The sequence below is a fragment of the Phoca vitulina genome, unplaced genomic scaffold (assembly GCF_004348235.1).
Source record: "Phoca vitulina isolate PV1807 unplaced genomic scaffold, GSC_HSeal_1.0 scaffold24, whole genome shotgun sequence".
Classification (NCBI taxonomy): Eukaryota; Metazoa; Chordata; class Mammalia; order Carnivora; family Phocidae; genus Phoca; species Phoca vitulina.
Genome location: NW_022589727.1, coordinates 9388308 through 9404394, shown reverse-complemented (window position 1 = coordinate 9404394; position 16087 = coordinate 9388308). Strand labels below are relative to the sequence as shown.

Sequence of the window (16087 nt, the reverse complement as noted above, 5' to 3'; positions counted from 1 at the left end):
GAAAATGGTTTTAAAATATCATCAAGCATCATAAAATATAACACATTCAAATAGTGACCATTTTATCTACAGGGTCAATTAGAGTTTAGCCAGAAAGTAAGCTTTTACAGAACTCAGTAAAACACGTTACATATTAATAGATACCTGAAATAACAAATAATGTAATAATTTCTCCCTTTAAAGAATTTCAAGATTTGTGAAAAATCAAACAATGTATCTATGCACAGGCATATTTAAAAGGTAAAAGAACGTGTTTAGGAAGGATGTAGTTGGTGAATTATCCTAAATAATGAAAAATCGATTCTTTTAATTAGTAAAAACTTCCTAGAAGAGTCAAATCACAAAATACAAAATATAGAGAAGTATATGTTTTGAGTCTAAAAATAAATTACTTAATAAAATATTATAAGCAAAAATCTTAGGATGCAGTAAGAAAACCTTAACCAAAATACTGTCATTGGCAAACAGGATGGATTCTAATAATTGACAAACTTACATGGCTAGATTGAAAATACACATTTACTGACAGCAAGGTTTTAGCACATCCCTTCTTTCGTTATAAGTGAATATACACTGTACTGTAACCCCAAAAAGAAGTTCTGGGTAGAAGTGTGAAAGACCCATTTCCCAAAAGCCAGGCCACCAAGTGGAGAAATTACCAAAAAGGCCAGTTTTCCAAACACCCAGTTCATCAAAACCTGACAAAAATGAACTTAAATCAAATCTAAGATATTTTGCTGTAGCCATTTTACTGAAGCGAACTCCTGTTGGAGAATTGATTTTTGGCCAATGGTGGGCTTATGTAGGAAGAGGGGCCTGAGGAATCTGCTGTGACATACTGTAAGTACTGAATCAAAATCACCAGGTTTGACTTTAATTTATAAATGTCTGATCTGAAAGTTTAGCATTAATATAATAATTAGCAGCAGCTGTAGTTGTAGTGCTATTAATGTTACAGATAACTGTTTTTTTATATTTGTTCACTCACTTCAGCTTTATCACCACCTGTGAGTCAGGTCCCAGGATTCATCCCATTTTACAGATTGAGAAATTGAGGCACAGAGCAGTTAAAGAATGTATCCCACTATTATATACCAGAACCGGGATTTATATGAAGTCACTCAGGCTTGAGAAAATAGCTTCTTTGAATAGGAAGAGTTACCTTGGCTTCATAAATGACATCTTGTTTTCAGCAAAGAAGTTGCTATGGTTAGGGGACAGGAACATTCTAGTAGACTAACAAATTGGCATTCTGATCCATAGGTCAGGTCAAGGTGATTTTGGTGTCCTTCCTTTACGAAAGGTCTGATCATGTCTGGGTCTACTGAGTAGCACTAGCTCTTCATTAATTCAGCAAGGAAATGCCACCCTGCGAGGCCTCTGGGCAATCAGCCACATAGACTTCTCCCGGCGGCATGCCCTCTCTCTCGGTACATTATGTTTTCTCCAATTCTAAATTCTAAGAAAATCCAAAGCATCTGAAATAAATATATATGTTAAAAAGAGAAAAAATAACAGAATTCAATGTGTACATCAATGTTATCAGTGTGTACCATATACATATACATACACATATATGCACACATAAGTGACAGATATTTATTATATACACTATATGTAGTGTCTACAATATGATAGTAATTTAGAGCACATTCTCTAGAGCCAGACTGAACTGATTTAGATCCATGCTCTGCCACTTAGATATGTTACCTTAAGCAAGTTACCTCACCTTTCTGTGCCTCAATTTCTTCATCTATAAAATGGGAATAATAGCATCAATCTCATAGGGCTATATAAAGATTAAGGAAATATAATAATATTTAAAGTAGTGAGAACAATGTCAGATATATAATAAGTATAAAACTGTTTAATATTTTTATGTACACTATATAGGAAATCCTACAGCATATAATAGGATTCATATCGATTATATTTTATGAACACATACAAAAAATAAATTTAATAGTAAAGATGACCAACATGTATTTATAAAATAGCTGTGTATTCTATATAAACATAGTCTTCAGAATCAACATTTATTATATATACTACAAATAGCTAATTTCCAATATATACCATCTGATATATATTATGTGTGCATGTGTATGCATGTGTGTGTGTAAAACGTACGTGTATATGAGACTGTATGTGTGTTTAAAGAAAAGCTAGACACAAAGAGATCACAATCTCTAATCCACAGAATGATTATATAAACTGCTATAATGCATTATGAATAATCAACATTTTATCAGCAATAAATAACACTCATATCAGCATGCTTTTTAAGAAATGTGGACAATAAATTAAACGGTTATATAACCAAATGTACTTGTTATTTTATTTTTTTTAAAAATCACCATTCTATTTATCATAAGTGGCTTAATGATTGTGACTATCTTAAATATTTTCCTCCATGATTTCCTATGAAATATAATTCACTTTTCCCAATTCTACTCATTAGAATATAAATTATCCAATTGCTTAGATTTAAGACCTTTAATGAAACTAAGTGCATGCATTCATTCTGTAAGTTCTATTCCAATTATTAAATGATTAAATTACTATCTTTTGTTTGTTTGTTTTTTAAGAGGTGGCAAAAGTGTATAAAATATAGTACTGTGGGTTTTTTATTATCAACATAGAGGCAATGCTAATCACTCTGGAAAGAAATTACTGAAGATTTCTAAGAGTGAAGAATCAGAAAACTTTATTGATATGATATTAAGTATTTTATTTTATTCATGAGCATCTGTAAGCCATTCATCTAAATTCTTCCCTCTGTGAGTATTTTATTCTGAATGATAACCAGAAAAAGAGTCTTCACATCCTACAGTGTGACCTTATTCCTTATGTTACTAAAATCTTATCATAATGAAAGCTATGGCCAGTTATCATAGCATTTGCTTCCCTAAAAAAAACTTAATTTTTAAAAATTAGAATAAATATTTTACTATAATAATTTTATCCCGTCTTTTTCCTTTTAAGACAGTTGCTTGAAATTCAGATCCCTGATCTGTTCCATATCTTATTTTAGTTTTCAATTTCCAGATTTTACCTCTAAAGAGTCTGTACCATGTAACTCTCAATTTCCATTGGTATTGTCCTGATCTCATGTTCCCATTTCCTGAATGATGAATAATAGTCTCCTAGTTATCTACCCACCTCCAATTTCTTCCCCACCAGTCCTGTTCATTGACTACTGTTAAATTAATCTTTCCACTTCAGAGAGTGCCTCTTCTCTGCTCATAAATTTGCAGCTATAGTCAAGTCAATCCAAATCTACCAAGGAATGTGTAAGCTGCTCAATCAAACATTAAGGGGTTTCCATAAGATTGCTTGAAAACTGCTCTCACCAATCTCTTCTTTGTTCTATTTTTCACTTACCTTATGCTCAAATCAACTTAAAGCCTATATTATTAGCCTTCCCATGAAATGTACCACCTCAGACCTTAGTGTGCATGAGGGTAGATACTGTTAAAAATTCGGATCACCAGGTGTCACACACTAGGTCTAGAATCAGAATCTTGGGGTGAGGGGTCCTGCAACATGCAGCTCACTAAGCTCCAGGGGTGCCCCTAATGCTGGTTATTTAGCCAGTAATGTTCAGAAAAACATTCTGTGCTGATGGAATGGCTCTATAATACTCCCTATTCAGTCAGGTGACTACCATCCATACTTGGCTATTGAGCACTTGAAACATGGTTAGTGCAACTGAAGAACTGAAAATTTAATTTTCATTAATTTTAATTAATTTTCAATTAAATTTAAATGTCCACATATGGGCTGGTGGCTATCATATTGGTCAGTGAAGATCTGACAATTCCTCATTGTTGGATCTTGAAAATATTTCCAATTATTCACCATTAGCAATGCAACAAACATCCTAATATATAAATTGTTTCATTCATCACATCCCTTAGTACAAATTTCTAGTCAAAGCATATGAGTAACTTTTAAAAGTTTTTAATAATTACTGCCAAACTTCCTCCCTGTAAGTTTGTCCTGGTTTAAACTCCGTCAACAATTTATAAGAAAGTCAACTGATCTTACATTGGATAAAGTATTTTGTAATCTTAAAGGGATTCCCACTCCTGTCTTTATCCCTCTTAATAGCATTTCGCATCCTCTTACAAACACACTTTCATTACTTACTTCATTTTCTCCCCCCCACTAGAAGTTAAGTTTAATAAAGGTAAGATTTTTGTCAATTTACTCACTGTTTACCTCCATTATCTACAAGAGGGCCAGTTACATAGAAGGTACTCAATAAACATTTGTTGAACTAATTGAATTAACACATTAAAATTTAAATATAACTGATCACAAAGAAATATATCACTTGAATTCCTTTTTCATGTGATTTACTTAATCACCTTCCTATCTTTCAATAATCAGAACTTCTAAAATTTTGCAAAAAATGCAGTCACTTATCTGAATATTTTTAAGGCAGTGTACATCCAATTGATATCTTCAAAACGTAAGGATGAGAGTTATTTTCCTAATCCAGTTATAAATTAAAAGGATCTACTTCCTTTGTGTGAAATACTTATGATTTTTTAGAAGCCAGAAAGATTCAGCATGTGTGGGCTGTACTGTTGGCACAAAGTTGATCTTCTTACTTTTTAGCCTAGAAATAAATGTACCAACATCTGAATGAGCTTCCTACAAATAATTTGACAGCTCTAACTAGTTTATGAAGTTTTAAATTTTTTTCCAATTATATAATAAATGATGGGAATAATTTTTCCATTCTCTGGGATAGATAGACATTAATGGTTTTTTTTAGTTATCTCTCATGTCTTTAACCCAATGATTTTATTACTACTTATTTAATCGTTTATATGTAGCCATCTGGTAATATGAAATCCAAACTGCCATTGTACAAATGCAGATCATCTCATAGAGTGTACCCTTACTAGTTTTTTGAGATCAAACAAATTTATAAATACAGTTTTGAGATTAAACCTGTTCAAATACAGAGGAAAACAAAACAAAACAAAAAACCGAGTTTTAGTAAATAAAGTAAGCTCAACAAAGTAATATTGAAAGAATTTTATAATACTTCACCAAGTAATGCTGTATTTGAAAAATATTTAACCACATTTCCTGTTCTTGAGAAATTTCAAGAAGCAGTGTATGTATTAGCCTGTGAAACTATTCCTAATATTGATAATCCGAATGTGCCCATTAATTAATGGCTACTAAACTAGTTTACAAGGATTTCCCAAGTCCCTATTGCTACAGGTTTTGGGGGGGAATATATATAAATTGGTCCCTGTCTTTGAGATACTTCCACCAAACTGAATAGTTAATTAGTATCCTAGAGAATATTCAACAAATGTGCATTTGTGTCTAATACCTGCCAGCAAGCATATTTCTAGATTCTTACCATACAAATTAAACAGAATAACTTGAAATATCGAAATACCTCTAATTAGGAAGAATCACCAAACTTATCTCTAGAAAATGTGGAGAAGTAGACAAACTAATATATAGAATAATGAAAGGGAAAAAAAAGCATTAAAACGTATGAAAGATTTTGATGGTGGAAAAATTATTATACTTGAAATACCTATTAAAATGACTTTTTTTTTTTTTTACTTCCAGGCAAAATAGCCTTCGTACTAAAGGCTTGGATACTTTCCTTGGATACTCACTCATTTGGGATGCTTTCCCCTGAACTTTCTAGCCCTTTACCAAGGCCGGCTTGATGGCAGTTAATTAAGTGAAATGAATCTTTCTTGGGAACGAACACATTCCCACAGAGCACTAAGGTAGCTGCGTTGAGACAGGGACTCTCTATCAAGGACTAGAAGTTTCTGCCCGTTTCTCCATCTGTGCAATCCCAGTGACACTCCTTTCATTAAAAAATAAATTACCGTCTTCACAATGCCGTCATGCTTAATACAATAGTCATGGTTATCAAACTTCATTCTGACTTGGAAGTAGATATTTCCGCTTTACCTCATCTTGCTGTGAGTTTAGCAGCTGCAATTTCATATGCTTCATATAGGCCATGGTAATGGGCATGTTGTAGTCAATCATGCTGGTCACCAAAGTGGGAGGTTTTCCATTATCTGTAATGAAACATTTTTAATGGGTATGAAAGTGATACCGCATTCTACCTGTAATTTCAGAATGATTCAATTTGTTCAAATTGAAATAGGATTCTAGATACCAAGTCTTCAGGAGATTGGTAGCATTATGGATGGGTTGTAGGAAAAAAATAACCATAAAAAGGTGTATGGGCCAAATTAACGCTACAGATAAATTAGTTACCTCTAACTCTAGGGGAGCTTTTTGATACCCCAGTAACAGTGGGTGAAGCCAATATAGTGATTAAACACAATTACCTGTATTCTTGTATTTTTCTCCTTTGCTGCATAACTACTTTCTCTATGTGCTACTTGAGTGAAAAAGGAAATTTGTGCAGTTTTTTTTCTTTTATCTTTTTCTTTTTTGTCTATTCATCCCCCAACATATGGGGGTGCGCTAGCCTAAATGTATCTTTGAGATTAATTTAAACTCTGAGACAAATTGATAGGTTAGGAAAATCATCTTAATAATTTTTAATGAGAGCTAAAGACAAATTATAACTTGCATATAAAAATTTTCAGTTAGGGAGCTCCATACTACTCATCACTTTCACAAATAAGGAATTGGTAGGTTTAAAAGGACACTGATGGAACATCAGTTTCCTTGCTAAATATATTTAAAATACCATGAAATACACACAATATGTGAAAGCTAAAATATTATTATAGGAAAAAAATTATTTGCCACAGCCAAAACTGCCTTTCTTCTGAGAATGGGCACAGAATTCTTCTGGAAGTGGATATTCAAAATTCACTGCCTCCTACTCCAATAAATGAGATGATCTGACTTGTTGAACTGTTTCAGTCTGCCACATTTTTATAAAAATGTGGGATATAAATTGCCACTATGAATAGAATTACTTTAAGTCTCACTATTTGACACTGTGGCTACCTTTGTGATCTGTTCCATCTGGGTTTAAATGCATTCTTTTCTGGCACTCTGAGCAGCTCATTAGAAACCGTGTCACCGCTTCTCTTGGTAGGAAGGCATAGCTCTCTGAAATCTGAAATGATTCACAAAATAGAGGTGTTATTATATAAGCTGACTGAGCCTGAGTCAACAGAAATGATCAGTGTATTTCCAAATAAGACGCATTATTCCATAATGGCAGGAAGCACAATGAAAGCATGCACTGCATACCATGCATCATTTCAAGAAATATCTATCCAACTTGATTGCATGTGTCTTAATAATAGCTAATAATGTGATGTGGAGAAAAAAAAATCAACCACATCTGGATGGATATCTGTTTATATTTCTGCATTTCTTTTAGGAAAAGTAATCACAGTGTGCAGATAGTCTGTAGTGAATTTTCCTTATTAAAAATTGTCAACGTTGTTTTTAAACTTACTGCTAGCACCACCATAGTTTTATCCAATTTTACATATATTTTAAAAAATTTAGCCCCAACTAGAAACAAGAAACTTTGGACTTTGAATTAATGAGCATTTCTTCATTATGGCTTTTCAAAACATTTTAATTGAAAATGACAGATAATTCTAAGAGAACTCGTACATATTTACTGCAGTGAATCATCCCTTCCACAGAAAATGACACACCTGGAAATGCATTTTGGCCACTTCTTCCATTTGTTATCTTATGTCAGTCTTTCATAATTTATGTCCACAACAGCTCACACCGAGTGTCAGAGCAAGCTTTCCCCATACCCTATACAGAGTTTCTATTTTCAGAACCATGATCTAGAATCACATTAGAAATCAATACTCTTGTCAGTAATTTTTAAAATATTAACTTTTCAAAAACCAAGGTATTTCTCTTATCAAAGCAAATAACTTCTGAAGGGAAGCTGACAGTTAAATTTCTCTAAATAAAAGCAGACATGGACTCAGACAGTGCTACTAAGAAGTGTGATACAGGGCATTAGTCTTCCACCATCACACTAACGCTGGTACATGAAATATGAGATAAAGAAGAAGAAATGAGTTGGGAATTAGACATAAATGCTACAGGCAATTTCTCAGGTGCATGCACAGCTGTTATGAACACTACTGTATTTTAAGTTTGTAGATAGGAAAGAAAATATGCAGTTTGTGTATAATTAAGTACAAGTCTACACCAATTCCATTAATAGTGATGGGGTCAACTTTTACTTATTCATGCTGTAGAAAGAGCACACCATTGAAGAAACCCCATATATTAAAATCCAAAATTGTAAAGCGTACTTTGCCTTGAATTTAATAATAAAATCAGTTTGCATCACTTATCCTAGATCAGGGCAAAAAAGCCATAAGAATACCAAAGAGAAGGTATAAGTCCACAATTAAAATCTCTTGTGGCTTATCCATACACAGGTATTAAAATTCAACTCTACTAGGGTTTTTAATATAACTATCTTTTGTAAATTAAAATTTGTTGTCTGGTTTTAAAACATACTTCTTCATACTGTACAAAGAATCATGAGAGAAAAATAAACAGAACAATTTGAAAGTATTTCATCAAACTGTTTTATATTAGTTATTGAATAAGGAAATATATACACAATTTAAATTCTCACTTTCTCTTATGTTATTTCCCTTAACTACACACACACACACACACACACACACACACACACACACACACACAAATTTGATTCCTATTCATCTATTTTACTGAGGGAACTCACACCTTTGCCTGATTTGTTTATCTAACTTAAAGATCTTTTTTCCTTTTTTCTGACTCTCTGAAAACCTACATTAAAGCAATTCAGAAGTTAAAAAAAAATCCATGAGACATGCCTGGTCCTGATATTTTAACTCACATGGAGTCATAGTCCATTGGAACTATGGGGCTGACCAGTAAATTCAACAAAGAGGATTCGAGAAGAATGTCCAATTGATTTTCATAGAGGATTTCTATTACATCTTTCTCTACTTATATAAAAGAGAAACCTTCCATTGAAAAAATGATGGGGCAAATGGTGGACTTGAAGACATCCTGAATTTGCTTCCAGGGTCCTGATGCTCTCTACAATCTGCCCTTTCCCCGATGCTAAGAAGGCACCTGTGTAGAAATCCCTTCTAGACAGATTCACCATTGACCTGACTCAACTGTATTACTTCTCCTAGCATTACGTCGCTCCAAATCCACTTTTTAAATAATTATTATTAATCATATTACATTTCTTTTATAGTTTAACTCTGAAAAATAGAGTACCTGTAAGGGTCACAAATATGTTTGTGTTCATGTGTACATGGAAAAAATATAAAGTCCCACTTTGTATCTTAGAAAAAAAATTCAGCAAGTCTTTTATCACACCATTCTCTGCAATGTTATTCCGGCACAGCACTTGGCATGTCACTACATGTTATGTAAGTGGATAAAAGCACTTACTTGGGGGGACTTTTCTTGGTGTTCAAAATCCATTTTATGGGGAGACCTGCCAAGGCATCCCACTCTCCTCGAATCCTTTCTTCCCCACCTCAAGCTCACTGGGGCCTGCAGACCCCAGAGTCTTCTTAAGCACAAGGACAAAAGACCCAGAGAACAGACTCATTACATCTCACACTCATTTCTGAAATAATATTTCTCTGGCCATGCAGGTGAAGACGGAAAATAATTTCTTTTTCCTTATCTAGAATTTTTCCTCCCCGGCTTCTTTGAATTTAAGAATCCTAGGCAACCTTCATTGCTGAAGTACTTAGAGTATTTTTAAAAATGAAGAAATATCCTTAAAAAGTTCTTAAATTATGGTACATTTGAATAAATACATTTCATAATTAAAGCCCTGTCTTCTGATCCTGTCGGTACCCTCCAGTAAGCCCATTTAGAGATAACATTGAAAGCCCACACGTGAAGCCTCTTCAGAAATTGAGGCAGGGGCTAAATGCCCTTATGGTTCCTCCTCTAATGAAAGGCTCTGTTTCCATTTGCTGGGAGTGAACATTTGAAATGCTAAGTCAACTTTAAATAGATATTCATAAGCGGTGATAAAACTCAGAGATGTGTTCTTCTGCTGTCCATTCATCAAAGTCCTAACATCCTTCATGCAATAGGTAATAGCTGTTGCAAATAAAACCTGGAAGTAAAGGACCAAAATTGAAAAATATTTTGACTTGGATACTTGAAATACCATTCTACCAATACTATAATTAATTACATAAAATGCTTTAATCATGCATAAATGTCTTTTTCCTTGACCCACTCTTCAAATCTAATCCACTTATTTGTTTCTGGGATAGAAACTGAGCTTTGAATATAGAGGACAGAACATTTTCAAGAACACTGATGAGATTAATACTTCACTTGAAAATGTATTCTTAGAAATATCTTTATATTTTGGAAGGATAGAGAGTATTTACTTAGAATTTGTTCATGCAGAAACACTGCATCTTGTTAGTAATAAGAAGCAAAACAAAACACGAATGGATATTAGTCTTGCTCTCTCTGAACTAAACACTAAAAAGACAACTGCCTTATGACAAGGCACATATATTGCTTATTAATAGAAATTAACATCCAAAGGAAGGATGAGAACCTAACCATATAGAAATTTATAAACTAATGACCAAACACTATTTATCATGTAAATAATTATGAGGCATCTCTTTCATAAAAATGCTTTTTTTTCCTAAGAATCCAGACTTGTTTTCTTAGATTTATATAATGCTTTATATTTTTCATTGACTTTTTGCATTCATTATTTTAAACAGTAGCTAAACAGATCTGATAAGTGGATTGATTGGTATGAAGAGATGAAATGAACTGCCATCGTTACACAACAGAGAACAAAGCAAAGAGCTGGAACTCAAGCCTGGATTTCCCAAATCCTTGTCTATTTCTATAAATTGAATGGACCATGGTGGCCTTATCCAATAGAGAAATGTGCAGTGCCCAAGGAAAGCAGAAATGTCAAAACAGATTTTTAAAAATTGTTTATTTCAAAAACACCTGAAGTATCAAAGTATCCTCACAGGACAAAGTCAGCACTTGTGAAACTTCACTAAACTTGAGTTATGGCCGAAGATTCTGTTGGTGTTGCTTTTAACTTTGAATTAGCTACGGTTGAGAGGGGAGGAGATGTTGTGGCACAACTTACTTTTTCATTTCTTACCAGTTCTAAAGACCTTAATTCCTCTGTGTTTTGGACATCATTAATACTGTTTGCAATGAAAATATTACATCCTAGGTCCATTAAAACCAGAGTTCATCAATATTGCCAAATATCATGAATCAAATTATTATCATAAACTAGAAGTAGAAATGACTTCTCCCATCAAAAAAAATATGGTAATACTTCTACATAAGAATAACGGAACTGCAGCATCTTTTGATAGAGTAAACAATAAAACTGGCCTCGATAACAAAGACAGTGTGACATTAGTAATCTAATGATAAAGAAATCCACCTGAAGAAGGCCTAATGATCAAGTCCCATAAGGGACACTGCTATTGATCTTCCACTTGTGGGTTAAAACAACAACAACAAACTATTGGGGGCACATTTTTGAAAAGTTTACTGGCAAATATTATGATTGAAAAGAGGATGGGCATTTTACCTTGTCAATGTCCCTGCCACTCTGAAGAAAGAAGAAAATATTTTTTTCAAAATCTTACAACTATAAAGCCAAATTCTGGCTTCCTCTCAACACAGTTCAGTTAGGGTAAAAATGTCAGTGATCCGAAAGAATGGAAATAAAAGAGCAACTGTGGTTAAATTGATTTGCAAATCTTATCTTGTAAATTCAATAATATATAATTCTTAAAATTTTCTTACATTTACTTTTGAATAGCAGAGCTTTGTCTTCAGAAGTAAATCTTTCCTACCTGGATCTGAATACAGGAAGTAACATCAAGTTAGAAAAGTTGAAGACCTTGGTCAATTAATCAAAACAATGTAATAATAAACCATTACTTTGCTGTATTTTCTCAGACTCTGTGTCTCACAGTTATATGATGCAAGTTTATCTCATTAACCCAAGTCATAAAATTTTGATAACAACACTGCTAACAGAGAAGAATTTTAAAACAGGACTACTTGTCCTATGTCTTTCTTCCTCAGTCCCAAGCCTCTTCTCTATATTTAACTGTTTAATTTCTGAACATTTTCAGAAGAAAGGTGCTCTAAATGTATTCAGCTGCCACATATACCTGCAATACTCTGGTTCCCGTTATAGTAGAGAATGGACAGTTCTCAAAATTAAGATTCTCACTCAATATATGACAACTATTACTCACTGTTGCTGTTTTACAAAAAAGGAAATGCTTCCTAAATAATACATGTGTGTTTAAGTTTTCCATTAATTGAGTCCTTAATAACTGGATTATACTAAGCAAGGATTTTACATGGATTTTATCCTTTGATCCTCCCAACAATCCCAAGAATAGATTACTATCATCACCATTGTCATCTTTGTTTAAAAGATGAGGAAACTAAGCTTCAGAGAGGTTTTATAACTTGTCAAACAAGTAAAGAGAAAGGACTCAGGTGATAATCTGGTTTCGGAGACTATCCCCTTAATCACTGTATTTTCTAGCCTCTCCTGCTTATCAGCATTAAAAGAGAGAGAAGAGAGAGAGAGGGAGACTGTCTCATCCATAAAGAGTTGGAATATTAACCTCACAGCCTAGGTTAATATCCTGAAATGTTTATAATGTTCCCTGGTGTGAGGTTCTTTGTAAGTTTAAGATGCTCTAGCAGGTTTGAGGCGGCCATTCTGAATACAAGGGACAGTCAAACTCTGCGTCTTGGCTTGGGTTACAAAGCTTCACAAGAAACACATCAGACTGCACACTAACAATGGAGAGCGCCACCTGGAGGCTATTCCGCAGAACTGATGGTTAAAGTGATGGGCTTTGCAACAATGTTGTCATATTTAACAGCCAGGAACTGAATGCATAGGACTTCCTTTTTAATAGAAAGTACAAGGAGTATGAGTAGCCTATTTTTATAGGAATAAGAATTCCAATTATTGAAGGAAATTCACCAGTAGAGAAGGCATTCTCGGCTTAAGATGCAAAACTAACCCATGAACTGAAATAGAGATATTACATGACACTGGTCATGTGCATTAGCAACCACTTTTTAAAGCAAAACAAAATGGCTAAAGCCAAAAGATTTATCCACCAAAATCACACCATTTTGCCCTAAGTTCACTAAGGTTTTAGCAAAAAACAAAACAAAAACAAACAAAATTAATGTTACTAAATATGAGTAATTTGGAAAACTAGGAGGCTCTGCTGAATTTCATTATAAATTCTATTCCATTCCATTAAATTACATTACTCCTCAGCTTGCTGCCTTGGTACAGTATGCTCCATTTCAGATACTGAGCCTCAGAGCAAATAAAACTGGTCTAATCACACTATTTTTAAAATTACCGTTGCCTTTATTTTATAAAAATGAGAATAGCAATAATACTTTTATTTTACTGGAATGATAACATTAAAAACATGTTTGTTGCTGACCATGCAGTACCCTTACGGAAGAATTTGTGCTTGGGACCAAACTTTTGATATTTTCTCATATGTACACTCTTGAGATTCTGCACAAAAAATAAATTAGAAATAATCTCCTAGTGAGATTTATCTTGTTATATTTAGTATTGTGATATTTAATATTGTGCTATTCTATCACAAACCACCTGCAATGTACATAACTGGATAATACAACTACAGAAAACATATTTTTAAAAAACTCATAAAATTTAACTATCATTGAATAAAGCCTATAAATCTAAATGTTATTAAAGACCTCATATGTCCTGATTCATAAAGAAATAGCACACCATAGTCCAGAGAAACCTCTACTGGGGAATGGAATTCTTGGTACAGTGTAACATCTCTTATTCAACAAGGGCTACCCTGCCTTTATCTACTTTAGGCATTGTGTATCTTTGAATACATTTGAAAAGAGGGAATTCGGACAATTAAAAAAAAAGTTTGCAAATGTTATAACACCTCGCTCAGATATTTTTCTAGGTGTATTATGAAATTGAAATGTCTAGCCAATGGTTTGCCCTTATATTTATATGGGTTCTCTATTACCCATTTCATGCATGAGAAAAGATGAGCAGTAAGCATCGTTGTACTTCTACAGAGGTAATTATTAATTTGCAGAGGTGCATATGGAAACTGTCTTTCAAAGATGAAGACATTTTTCACCTAAACATTTACTTCTTCAACAAATACCTACTGAATGCACAGACAGAATAATTATCCCTGCATACAGCTAGATATGGTTCTACACCACTAATGTGCCTGGATACATCAAATTATTGGACTCACCTATTGGTAAGTGTTTGATTAATTCCAAAGTGATTCTGAAAAATGCTTTCATCAGGACTCAACATAAATACCCTTAGGTAAAAAGTACATGCATAGCAATAATCAATTAGACAAAAAGCCAGATATTTGGCCTGCCTATATCAAGTCTGCATTCACTCTGGACCTCAACAATTTTTGCTTCAAAACCCGAACTACTGTTAGGTTTTTAAAAAAGCAACTGAGTATAACACGGCAAAATCAGATCATCCTTCGCTTATTTGGGACTTAGTACAGTTTTTATTTTGCATTACAGATGAGGGGAGGCGCCACAATTTTTTCTACCCTTAGGGTCTAGTGCTGATTTTTTTTTTTTTTTTCCAAGATTTTATTTATTTATTTGACAGAGACAGACACAGCGAGATAGGGAACACAAGCAGTGGGAGTGAGAGAGGGAGAAGCAGGCCTCCCGCGGAGCATGGAGCCCGATGCGGGGCTCGATCCCAGGACTCCGGGATCATGACCTGAGCCGAAGGCAGACGCTTAACGACTGAGCCACCCAGGCGCCCCTAGTGCTGATTTTTAAATAGGATTAATGGTAGTAGATAAAACAGCTTTGCCAATTAAATATGAATTCCAGATAAACATGCAACATTGGGACAAACTTCTATTAAAAATTATTGTTTATCTGAAATTCAAATATAACTGGGCATCCTGTGTCTTATTCATTAAATCTCGCAATTTCACAGGATACATTTAACTAGATGAATGAAAATATGAGTTAGAGCCTGAAAATAATTTTTTTAAAAGATTTATTTATTTATGAGAGAGAGGAGACAGGGGGTGGGAGGAGGTGAAGGAGAGAGAACCTTTAGCAGACTCCCCACTGAGCATGGAGCCTGAAGCAGGACCACATGTGGGGCTTGATCTCAAGTTACACAACCCTCACAGATTTGTGCAGGCAAAGCAGTCAGGAGATGCTAACCATGTGCCACAGATGCAGAAATCATTGTGTGAATTCTTGAATTGCTCAACAACTGGCAAATAATGAAAACAATATTTTGAGATATTAAGTAGAAAACTGGCCAGAGATGGTTTCCTTTAGAAAATCCCTCTTAAGGGGGGAAAAGATGGGGGAGGAGAAGGAGTAGGAGTAGGACCCTATTCCAACCGGTCCCCAGAATTGAGCTGGATATCTACCAGACACTCCGAACACCCATGAAATCAGCCTGAGATGTAAGAAGATAGATATGGATCTCTACAGAGTATCGCAGGCCGTTGGCTTCAAGGTATGAAGCAGGGAGCTGTGATTCCGCGGGCACATATCGGAAGATAAATGGAAGGGGGAGGGAGCCTGGCCGTGGGGATCCTATACCACCAGTGAGCGACAACCTCCCCCGCTGGGGACAGGGCACAGACTCGCAGACCGGTAGCGGCGGGGAAAGGACTTTAGGGCAGAACCCCAGACGGAAACTGGAGCGGTGGGGTCACGCGTGCGATCTGGGGGCAGCTGGCGGTTTTAGAAGCACAAAGGGCAGAGTGCCCCCATGCCCCAACCTGGAGGCAAGGACTGGGAGCCTGCTGAGGGGCACACAACCCAGGATGCTGCAGTTTATAGCAGCACAGACAGAAACGGAGATAGTGTGGCCTGGAGAGCTCACTGAAAAACAGACTGTGATCTCTCTGCTCTGAGAATTAGTGGAATCCCTGAGGGGGTGGAGAGAGAGAGGACTAGAAGATATATTTGAGCAAATCGTAGCTGAGAACTTCCCTAATCTGGGGAATGAAAC

The 16087-nt window shown here is 34.8% G+C and overlaps 1 protein-coding gene across 10 annotated transcripts in view; it reads right to left on the bottom strand.

Moving 5' to 3' along the window:
* NOL4 (nucleolar protein 4) overlaps window positions 1-16087 on the bottom strand; it is a 410686-nt gene that overhangs the window by 285112 nt on the left and 109487 nt on the right. For 8 of the 10 annotated variants that reach the window (XM_032421281.1, XM_032421282.1, XM_032421283.1 and 5 more), the window contains 2 exons: window positions 6988-7099; window positions 5965-6077 (listed from right to left, as the gene is read on the bottom strand). In XM_032421281.1, the coding sequence (XP_032277172.1) occupies window positions 5965-6077; window positions 6988-7099 (225 nt within the window). Of the gene's footprint in view, window positions 1-1162; window positions 1387-5964; window positions 6078-6987; window positions 7100-11811; window positions 14661-16087 lie in introns of those variants that run through there. The other 2 variants (XM_032421289.1, XM_032421290.1) reach the window with 2 other exon arrangements.